Source organism: Xiphophorus maculatus, chromosome 3, assembly GCF_002775205.1.
Source record: "Xiphophorus maculatus strain JP 163 A chromosome 3, X_maculatus-5.0-male, whole genome shotgun sequence".
Classification (NCBI taxonomy): domain Eukaryota; kingdom Metazoa; phylum Chordata; class Actinopteri; order Cyprinodontiformes; family Poeciliidae; genus Xiphophorus; species Xiphophorus maculatus.
The window spans coordinates 1,712,145-1,723,811 of record NC_036445.1 but is presented as its reverse complement, the minus strand read 5'-3'; the positions used below and the strand labels follow the sequence as shown (position 1 = coordinate 1,723,811).

At 39.0% G+C, this 11,667-nt stretch overlaps 1 protein-coding gene across 1 annotated transcript; it reads right to left on the bottom strand.

The window, feature by feature from the left end:
* Positions 1-1,082: 1,082 nt before the first annotated feature.
* eno2 (enolase 2) lies at positions 1,083-10,224 on the bottom strand. Its single transcript, XM_023330194.1, has 13 exons — positions 10,098-10,224; positions 8,363-8,448; positions 8,193-8,288; positions 8,051-8,109; positions 7,901-7,970; positions 7,660-7,793; positions 5,797-6,019; positions 5,517-5,714; positions 4,073-4,149; positions 2,853-2,977; positions 2,646-2,754; positions 1,596-1,654; positions 1,083-1,472 (listed from the first exon to the last, which is right to left on the bottom strand). The coding sequence occupies exons 2-13, from the start codon at positions 8,445-8,447 to the stop codon at positions 1,403-1,405; spliced, it is 1,305 nt and encodes a 434-aa protein (XP_023185962.1). The 5' UTR covers position 8,448; positions 10,098-10,224; the 3' UTR covers positions 1,083-1,402.
* Between the last annotated feature and the right edge of the window lie 1,443 nt (positions 10,225-11,667).

Here is an 11,667-nt window from a genome sequence, read left to right as displayed (position 1 = left end):
CCTCGGACTCGTTTGGAAACAGTTGAATGTGTCTGTCTGGGAGAGGGTTGCAGCGGTGTGTCCAGTCAAGCGGCTCTGCAGACCTCCTCCTCCTCCCCGCTCCTGTCGTTCACTCCTTCTCCTCTCCCCTTCGCACAGCCCCCTGTCCCGTCTCCTATTGTGTGGTTACCGTGGCAACCCGTCCGGAGACTGTGCGTGGTGCGCCTGCGTGGCTCCAGCCCTCCTTCATCATCATCATCATCATCATCATCATCATCATCATCATCATCGCCACCAGCAGCAAGCAGCCCGAGGAGGAGCGGCGGCGGCGGCGGCGGCAACAAGCGGCTTCGGCTGGAGCAGCGCCTCTCTGCTGGCGCGCCCTCTGCTGGCGGGTGCCGGAATTGACACTAGATCTTATACATTTGGTTTGGAAATATGATAAAAGTAGCAAAATACTCTGGTTACCAAAGTTGGTTAGAGATGCCCAAAAAGTGCACTCAAGTAACACTTTTTATTTTTACTTGAGTGAATATTGCAGTAAACTTGAAATGAGACGAATCTAACTTACAACTTTTCAGTCAGATATAGGAGTTTAAGACGTTTTTTAATATTGATGAAAAACTACAAGTTCCACTGGCAAATTATTTCACTTATTACAAGACATTTTTCCCATGCTATAAGTGAAATAATCTGCCAGTGGAACTAGTACTATTTCATCAATATTAAGCAATTATTGCCTTATAACAAGCTCCTTTATCTGACTGAAAGTTACCCGTTGTTTTTGTCCTTATCAAGAACACAAAAATATGTGCACTAGAAACTGAACCAAAATACTCTATATTTGAACTTCTGTCAGTCCATTTTTCATTAAGTCACTTGTCATTTCTAGTGCAGTATAACTTATTGTATTTAGGCTTCAGTCAGAGGCTTGTTCAGATCTGCAGTAACACAGACCACTACAGGATCCCTGCCCACAGCTTTCTGTATATTCAACAAATCTTTGAAGAAACTTAGATAACATGAGTTAAAGCAACATTTAATCCCCCTCTGGGATTAAGAAAGTATTTTCAAAATGTACTGAATCACTTTAAGAAACAACATTAAAGACGATATCATAACTTTATTGTTTTTTGACAAAGTACCAGTAAGTTGTTGCACTGAAACAGGAATTAGACAAAACAACATGGACTAACACCTTTCAGGAGTGGATGAAAAGCATATAATACGAGGAAAAAAAATAAGATACTAACAAGACCACCAAGAGACTTAACTTGTTGAGGCATTAGATCAACACTGCCACAATGAGTTTTCTATTTATTTAAAGACTTATTTATGAGTTATTTGGTGTGTTTGGGGCACCACTGAAACAAGTGAGTACATAAAAACATTTGGTTTCTCATGCTGCTGATGGCTCTGGCACTCAAAGGACACTGGGGTTGCGGAAGTTGTGACCAGCGAAGCGGGCCTGGTCCCCTAACTCCTCTTCGATCCTGAGAGGAAGACAGAAAACACAGAGGGCAGCAAGCAGAGGGATGGACGGGAAAGAAAAGAAAGACATAAATTACGGGCTCTTACATGACATTTAAAAATGATGAGATGAAATAGAAACTCACCTCATGAGCTGGTTGTATTTAGCCAGACGCTCCGACCGACATGGAGCACCAGTCTTGATCTGACAGAAAATATGAAACACTTACAGGCTTGGCTGTTTTATTATTAAGACAATTTAAAATGTTTGCTTACTTTTCTTAATGCTATCAAGTAGCATCTACTGAATGAATAAGTCCAAACTGGAGGTTTCCAGTTTTACCTCATACTCATGATTTCACCTGGTGCTTTTTCTCTTAAACTAATATTGCTGTTTGAGATTATGCCAAACGTATGCGTATTTTTGCAAAATTTTTAACTACAAACACAAACTTCAACTATTATCAGGCTTTAAGTATTGAACCCTACCTAGTTGTTTTTCATTAGTTTAGTTTTAATTTGTTGCGATTTTTCTCTAATTCGTTTAGTGTCAATTAGTTTTTAGAGTGTGTTTGCTAGTTTTTATTAGTTAAATATTCTTTAGTTTTAGTTTAGTTTTTATTAGTTGTAGTGGTAGTCTTATTTTTTTTAATGCTTTTTAAGTGTAAAATTCAAAAAAGTCAAAGTATCAGGATTATGAATTGGGTAATGAATACTCAACAGAAGATACCATTTTCATAAAATGTATTTAATTACTGTTGAATAGCTAACTCTGGCGTTTTCTCCCAGCATTTGCTGTTGCCATTTTGCAGACTGGCGCAGCATAACCGCCAGGAGGATTATGGATTACCGTAATTTGTCGACAGCTGACGTAACCTGCTTGTTAGGTAGATCAAATTCACATCAGTTCGAAAGGCTAACAAATAGATTCATAAACACAAAAATTAAGGATGTTATATCTATAATTTCAGTGTGTTTTAGTCGCACGACTTAGTTATAATTAGATATAATTTTTCCCCATTAATTATCTTAGCTAACGAAAATATTTTCTCAATTTCAGTTTTCGTTATTTGTAGTTTTAGTTAACTATGATAACCTAGGGGACACACACACTTAATGTGAAAACTTACATGTGAACTACAAAGATGTAAAACACAGACGAAGGGAAACATCATCCATTGGGTTGAGCGTGTTACCTGTCCGGTGCAGAGACCAACCACCAGGTCAGCTATGAAGGTGTCCTCTGTCTCACCAGAGCGGTGGCTCACCATCACCCCCCAACCATTCTCCTGAGCCAGTTTGCACCTGAAACGCAGCCATAAGTGTCATACGCATGCAGCTGGGTGCACTGCAGGCACACATACATGAGATTTTGCATGAATGAAAACAGAGCAGTGACGCACGCTTTGATGGCCTCAGTCACAGAGCCAATCTGGTTGACTTTAAGCAGCAGACAGTTGCAGGCTTTTTCCTCCACAGCTCGCTGAATCCTGCGGGGGTTTGTCACAGTCAGATCATCTCCAACAACCTGCAGAGAAAAGTCCCAGAAAATATGAAGAGATGTTTTGTTTTTCAGAGGAACTGGAGTTGACGACTGCGTTGTCACTGCGGAAATATATAAAGCAGTTATCTCTTTCACAGAGTCTCTGGGAGCTGCTGTTTATGTTCTGTTTGTGCAGTTTTTCTTTGGTTAGCTGGCAATAAATAGAGTGCAGTATCTTAGTTTTATTATTTAGAGTATAACTAATGGAGCAGGTTAGACTTTAATTGGTTGAATTTTCTCCCATAAATTCTATCCATCTGAGTTGTTAATGATTTTTTAAAGTTTGTGTTTTTAAAACTGTATATGGTATCTGGTTTGTGGGATTTTTAAAATATTATTGCTGTATTTTCTATGGAAAACATTTTTTTACTGCTATTTGTTCTTATTTATTGTTTTGTGATGTTTTTTTTAAGTTATTAATTTCACCAGGGGTGGCAAGTACATGTGATTAATTGACAATAAAGTGACTATTTTTAGGCTATAAATGTTACATATGCTATAAGCCAGAATTACTTTTTTCCGAGAATTATTAAATGTGCTTTAAATTCATAATTTTACATACCTTTACTTAGTATTTGGTCTTATTGCCTTTCAAGAATATGACTTAATTTTACATTACGATTATCCCTCCACAGACAGTACCATAGTTTGCTGTAATTTTTGGCCCATTCCTCCAGACAGAACAGCCATAACTGAGTCAGATTTGTGAGCTTCATACCTTTTCACGGTTTTTATCTCAAACTTTCCATGGTCCTGAGATCAGGGCGTTGTGATGGCCATTACAAAACACTGACTTTGGTGTCATTACGCCATATTGTAACTAATTTAGTGGCATGCTAAGGGTCATTTTAAATTTGGAGGAACCATTTGCATTTCTTGGCTGATGTTTCCCAACATGTGATTTTTCCCTTGACTTCATAATGTGACAGTATGATACTACAACAACAAAAATATTGATATCTATAACAACAAATATGGAGGTTCTTGTTTTAGAGACCATGTCAGTGAAGTTCATTTTCTGTTTCAGTTGTTTTTGAGGTTTAGGTGACCTAACTTCACAAAATGACAGTCCCATCTCACCTGGATGCCAACCGAAGCTGTAAACTGTGACCAAGCAGGCCAGTCGTCCTGGTCAAAAGGATCTTCAATTGACACGACTTGAGGAAAGAAATGGACATATGAGTCAAATACCACATCCTGTTATGAAGGAAACAACAGAAGGGATGCTCCTGCATGAAGATGCTAACAATGCCATACACATTTCACGTTCCACAAGCTGCATACACACTCCTGTCAGCATAACAAGCCTTTCTGTGCTGCCACACATAATCAAAACATCCTCCACAGACCTGTGTGTCATGAGGAGAGAGCAGACTCTCCAGAAATCTGTTTTTCTCTTTGTTTGCTGGGCCTCTAGCAAATAAAGGCAGGACTGTGCCACTGCTATCCAAAGAAAATGTGTTTACGAGCAGCAGATACTGAGAGTAACGGCCTTTCCGTTACAAATCTGCGCAAATCTTTGTTGACATTCTGCTAATGTTGAAAAAACACAATTTTGCAATTGTGGTGTTTCCATTAAATAAGAAACATAATGACAATCAAACGTAGATAAACGTGTTTACATGCATTAAAAAAACATGCTGCATCATAATCCTCTCACTACTTCCTGTTGTCTTCTTTGACCTTCTCGCCAGTAGTAACATCCGGCTGTTCCTGTTGTCTTGATGTGATGCCAAAGAAAGTGTTTCCATTGCAGATTTGAGAAATTCATTTATTTCTATACAGTCGAAAAACCACCCATCCTAACGCAAACTTTTATAAAGGATTATTAGTAATTTTTTTCAAAATTATCATGTTTCCATTAAGCAAATATATTTTGTCATTTCCATTTGCGCAGTTCTATAAACACGCCTAATATAAAAAAAATAAACGTTTTTTGAAACAAAAAAAAAAGGTTTTTGTGCACGGATGTTGTTTTTCAGACACATCAAAACATGTATTTTGTAAGACTGCATTGTGGAAACACACACCAGTCACGTGATCAAAAATCGGCAGTTACTACTGGCGAAAACATCGAAGAAGACGGCAGAAAGCAATAGGAGGATGATTTTTTTTTCCAGACAATCTGAAACTGGTAGCATCCACAATTAATAGAAAGTTGTGTTCTGAGCTCTCCTGTAAAATCGCGGACTACAATTTCCCCTAAATGCCGCAAATGTAGCCAGCAGCTGAATCAGACACTAGCCTCTTCTCTGATGGCTGTCAGATGATGAGCACTAGTCATGTTTGAATAATGAACATATTTCATCATAACTGTTTACATCCATCACTGCCATAATTTCTGTTGACTTATCACTTGAACAAGCTTATTCAAGCATGATTTTAACTTAATTTCTTATTTAACGGAATTGCGAAATTGTGTTTTTTCGACATTAGCAGAATATCAACAAAGATTTGCGCACATTTGTAATAGAAACGCAGCTACTGCATGTCTCCGTGAGGCTTAAAAACCTGCTATACCAACCTGGGTAATTGTTAATGAAGCCCTGGTAGATGCTGGCTAGCGCCTCAGCGCTGATGTTGCGGGCGGCGTTGGGCGGGGACTTAAAGTCCAGGTCATATTTACCCTCGCTGAAAAACTCAGAAGCGGCAACATCCATCCCTATGACCACTTTGTCAGTAAACCCCGCCTTCTCTATGGCGGTCTTTATCAGCTCCAAGGCTGACGGAGAACAAGAAAAAAAAAGCCAGTTAATACGGTATATGACATTAGGAACCGTTTCCAGGTGCGTGGACTTTTTCACCTTCACGGTTCTCTTGAATATTAGGGGCGAACCCTCCTTCGTCGCCCACGTTGGTAGCATCTTGGCCGTACTTCTCCTTGATGACGCTTCTCAGAGTCTGGTAAAGCTCCGCCCCCATCCTCAGCGCCTCACGGAAAGACTCTGCACCCACAGGGAGAACCATGAACTCCTGCATGGCCAGTCTGTTACCAGCATGCGAGCCCCCGTTGATTACATTGAAGGCCTGCAAGAGAAACACAACGGGAGGAAGCTTTAACACATAATAAATATGGTTTGCTCTACAATGAATCAATAACAATATATATTGCGAATCTGATGGTAGAAGCTTCAATATTGAGACAGAACCGCACAGCATTCTGGGGGATGTAGACAGAGGAAAGACTTCTGCCGCTCAGCCTCTCAAGCCCAGCTAAAAGGTTAGCGTCATCAACTAACTAACTCGCTCTTTAGTTGCCTAGCAACTACTTGCTGAGTAACTTGTGGTTACCTAGCAACAACCTAGTAACTTGAGGCCACCGTGCCTCATAACTGCGTTAAAATAAAAAATAACAGCGTGGGGGGAAAACCGAATAAAACAAGAAATGTCACGTCACCATTTTTGCCAGAATTTAAGATATTTAAACATTTTCAGGGTAAGTTTTTACACTTTTTCTACACCACATTTTGGAAATAAAAGCAATACAAATGGACTAAAAAAAGAATATTTTAATTCAGTATTACATGACATTTATTACTGATGTTAGTTTTCTTTGGTAGTATCAACATTCTACAGCAGGGACAAGTTAAGCTAAAATTTAGCCAAATTTTGTGTTTTGAAATATCTCTCTAACACACACCCTATAAATGGAGGTAAATTTGCCTCATTATTCAATTAAAAACATATTTTTAATAAAAAATAATTGTATAAATTGTGCTTATTGCAATGAAACATAAATGTGAATTTATATTTCATTCAAATAAAAATGTATTTGTGAACAGGATATTCCCTCAAAACCAAAACGTTTGAGAATCATAATCAAAATTTTCTAAAATGGGCAAATAAAAGTTTGTTTTGCAAATCTAATTCTCCCTTTGTAAAAATAAATAAATAATAATTGATTTGAATACAAAAAATTAGGCTTCGTAGACAAAACCTTTTTCAAAAATAAAATAGTCCATTAAATTACATATGTTGTATTTACCTCCATATGTATACTTCTGGCTGGTCTGATCATATTATTGAATTTTAAGAAGTAGCTGTTTATTGATATTTTTACAATTTGTTCATGAGGTTTTTTTATATATATATTTCCTGCAACATTTTGCCCTTTAAAGACATTTATAGTCTCGATGTGGCAAAAAATGAAAATTTGTCTTGGTTCTGACATGACAAAATGTGGAAAGACTCAAGTTGTATAAATAGTCCTGTCGCAATAAGCAATAAATAAATAAATAAATTGTATGATTAATTAAAATGAGATCAATAATTTCCATTTGTATGATTTATTTTTTTCTCTTTCTAAGAAAAACTCGAGTAAAAAAGTCATCAGTTTTCTTTTGAATAATTTTTTTATAGAGACTTCATAATTAACTTTATTTGTTATTTTTGCTGTTCTGTTTGTTTATTTGGGGATATTTAAAATGTCTTCTAGTTCCAGTGTCAAATGTTGTTTAGAATTTATTAATCTTTCAGAATGTGTTCATGCGTTATTTTGTCATTAACATAATATCACTTGAAAACGATCTCAAAATAACAATATTATAATTTATTGCAATATCTTTTGGGGCAATTTATCAACCAGGTGAATTTGTTATTGTGACATATTAACAATTTTATGTGAAAATCACAATTTGACTGGTTATAAAAACAAAATAAAACCTCACTGGAACTGGGAGGACGAGATCACCGTTTCCTGCCAGATCAGCGATGTGACGGTACAAGGGGACGCCTTTCTCCGCGGCACCCGCTTTGCATATAGCCAGCGATACTCCAAGAATAGAATTGGCCCCAAACTTGGCTGCGAGGAAACACAGAAGACGCCTCATCACACATGGATGCAGCTGATGCAGGCCGCTGCAGCTGCATGTCAGTGCGGATATCTCAGCATGAGAAACGCAGGCTCACATTTGTTGTCGGTGCCGTCCATTTCGATCATCATGTTGTCCAGCTTCTCCTGCTCCAGGACTCTCACTCCCTAGGAGGAAAACAAGCTGTCACAAACAGAGTAAACAGATTTTTCATGCTTCTCCTGCTCGTTCAGCAGCTGATACTCACAGACTGCAGGAGAGTGGGCCCGAGGGTGTCATTAATGTGAGCAACAGCCTTGGTAACACCTTAAAGGACAAAAACAAACATTAAAATTCACCAGGAGGAAGCGGAGAGAAGAGAAGGATGGATGCATGCTGACGATTGTCACCTTTGCCCTTGTAGCGAGTCTTGTCGCCATCTCGGAGCTCCAGAGCCTCGTAGATGCCAGTCGACGCTCCGCTGGGCACAGCCGCCCTGAACAGACCTGGATTAGGAAAGGGTTAAAGGTTGGAGAAACTGGAGGACATGATAGATGCTAAGGGAGTATGTTTTTGTCACCTTTGGCTGTGTGCAGATCCACTTCCACAGTGGGGTTTCCTCTGGAGTCGAGGATTTCTCTGGCAACGATGTTCACTATAGACATCCTGCAAAATGCTAAACATTAGCCTCATCTTGATCTTTACAGCAGATTTTGCTTATTGGGGGAGTATTATGCATTTTCAGCCACATAGTATGATTTTATAGCTCAGTCAAGGAACTCTGTTACCTTCAGTTATAAAAATGCTGCAAGTATTAAATATAAATTCATAATTTAGCATCTTGCAAATGGGCCTCGGTCACTTTAAAGGGGCAGTATTACATAAAATAGACTTTTTTTTTTAGCTTTTCATCATGTTATAATGTTATTCCCCAATCAAAAACATACCTGGAGTGTCGCCTTGATTCTTTAATGAATGTTTGAAAAAATCCTTTAATCTCCATGGCAACCAATCAGCTGTGCAAAACGCCTGGTTGGACCCAGCTCTGCCTTTGACAACGCAGCTCCACTTCAGAGCGGCAGTTTCCAAACCTCCACACAACTTCCTCCTTCAGCTCCTTCAGACTAGCCAGCAGCAATTAGTGGAACCTGGTAAAACTGTGCATCTGCTGAGCTCAGAAAAGGAGCTACTTGTCAGTGCGACGCTGGTAGAAATATTGTTAAAGGGTTAATAGAGGAGCCATGTTGCAATAACTTCCTGAAGGTGGAATTTCAGAAAAAGCAGGAGTTTTCAAAATGACAAAGGCCAATTTCAAGACAATAAATTACAAAGCCAAATTTCTTTTAAGTCGTATTTGATTTAGCATTTTTATAACAAGGTAACATAGTTACATGATTGTGCTTTAAAATGAGAGTATGTGGCTGGAAAACACATAATACTGCCCCTATAAGAAACTGCTGCTCTTTCTGAAACTCCACATAATAACATGGATCCTCTATTAAACCTTCAACATTTTTTACCAGTGTTGCATTGAGAAGAAGCTCATATAATGAGAGCAGCAGATGTTCAGTTCCACCAGGTGTTTGCTAATTGCTGCTGGCTAGTCTGAAGGAGCTGAGTGGGGAAGCTTAAAAACTGCAACTCTGAGGAGGAGCTGCGCCTTGAAGGCGGGGCTAAGTCCAACCAGGCTTTGCACAGCTGAATGGTTACCATGGAGATTAAAGGATTTCTCCAACATGCATGAAAGAATCAAAGCAACAATCCAGGTGTATTTTTGATGAGGGAATAACATTATAAGTTAGTGCAAAGCTAAAAAAGTAGATTTTAACATAACACTGCCCCTTTAAGTACATGCAGAAAAATTTGACATATGGAAATGAGCAAGTGAGGTGGGTGGTGATGAAAAATTGATGATAGGTTTCAATAAAATAATAAGATAACATGATCAAAATGCATTTCATTGCAGCCCACAGTCGTAAGGAAGAGCTTTCACACTTGCTTCCTCTCATGGACTCACTGTGATTACAGTGACGCAGCCTGATGGATGGAGAACTGTGGAAACTAGGCTCCCTGTGAAGAGGCTCTCACCCACAGTAAGAGCTGGAAACATAAATCAAAACCCAATAATGCATATCTATTAAAAAATAAAAACATTTCAGCCCTTGAGCCTGTCCAGAATCTGTGCAATCTCAGCCAGTGACTGATGGAGGGGTGAGACAGAAAACAAACATGCAGCAGGGGAAGAGAGGGATGAGGAAGAGGATGCTTGGAGGGGATGGAAGAAGGAAATAGATCAATCTTTTTTTTAACGTTACCTGCTGCGTGTTTGATCCTGGTGGAGAGAGTCAGTCGGCAAATGACAGGGGGAGGCAGAGGGATGAGGAGCTGGGAGAAAGAGCGCTGAGAACGTGTGACGTTTTAGGGGGGAGGAAGAGCGAGTCACAGGAAGAGAGAGCGAAATGAAAGATGGAGTGGCATAGCTGGAGTCACATGGATCTTTGTTTTAATTAGGATGAAGATAATGTTCTTTAAAAAAATTATTTTATTTCACCAGCAAATTTCCTCATAGAAAAAAAAAAAAAAAGGTGTTGCTGTCAAGTCCAGAAACGACTCCATCCCATTGAAGGTACCAGTTTATAAAGAAAAGGAAACAAACACATCTGCTGTCTCGATGACAGGCAGCCGACATCACAACAAAGCAAACCCTGTAAGACAGATCTGTGCACAAAGTGGGTCATGTTGTCAGAGAACATCGAAGACAAAACCACGTGGATGAAAGGAGACAAGGAGACAGGTAGACAGGTAACAGGAGCTGCAGCTGCTGGAAGGAGCATTTAAAAATAGCCACAGAGGTAATTAAAGACACAGAGCGCACAGCAGGAGGCAGAAAGAGCCGCTATGGGCGATTTGTCTGAAAATGTTTCTCCGTTTCCATCATCACGTACAGATTCGTGCTTTGGAGGTCTGTTGTCACGTCATAACAAAATTCAACATATTTTATGAGAATTTTATGTGATAATCCAACACATTTCAAGAGTTTTGGAAAAGAAATCTGAAAAGTGTGGCATGCATTTGTACATCATGATGTGCACGCTTTGTCACGCGACACAACAAAGTTCAGCATATTTCAAGGGGATTCCAAGTGATTGACCAAGACAAAGTAGAGCATTTCAAGTGTTTTGAAAATAAAAATCTGAAAAGTGTGGCATGCATTTATATTTAGATCCCCAGAAGTCACATGACGTGAAGACTCACATTTCAGGATCATTGCACGTTTGGTCATATTACAGCAAAATTCAGCATATTTTGGGGGACTTTAAGTGATCGACCAATACAAGGCAGAGCATTTCAAAGGTTTTGAAAACAAATTCTGAAAAGTGTGGCAAGCATTTGTACCAAGAACTCTGGAAGACGGGCATCCAGAGTGCTGCTGCACAATTTGTTACATCACAACAAAATTCAGCACATTTTGTGAGAATTTAATACAATCAACGAACACAAAGGAGAGTATTTAAAAAGTTTTGAAAATGAAAATCTGAAAAGTGTGGCATGCATTTATCTTTCGATCCCCAGAAGCCACATGACATGAACACTCACGTTTGGAGGACTGTTGAACCTTTGGTCAAGTTACAGAAGATCACTTAAAATCTTCGGGGATTTTAAGCAATCGACCAACACAAAGTAGCATTTCAAAACAAATTCTGAAAAGTGTGGCAAGCATTTATGCTCAGACTCTTTTCCCCCTATCCCACTAACAAAAACATTACACCTATGTATAATTTTAGTACAAATAAAAGCTGTGGGAAGGCCTCAGCGGTTTGATTGAGGGCTGTGGTAAAGAGACGTAGCAGCATTGTGCTGTGGGTTTTAATTGAACTAGAATGG

Coding starts and splice junctions, on each gene's coding strand:
- eno2 (XM_023330194.1), bottom strand. CDS start 8,447: ATGTCTATAGTGAACATCGTTGCCAGAGAAATCCTCGACTCCAGAGGA. Junction 4,150..5,516: donor CTTCATTAACAATTACCCAG/GTTGGTATAGCA, acceptor TCTTTCCTCAAG/TCGTGTCAATTGAAGATCCT. Junction 1,655..2,645: donor TTGGTCTCTGCACCGGACAG/GTAACACGCTCA, acceptor ATTTTCTGTCAG/ATCAAGACTGGTGCTCCATG.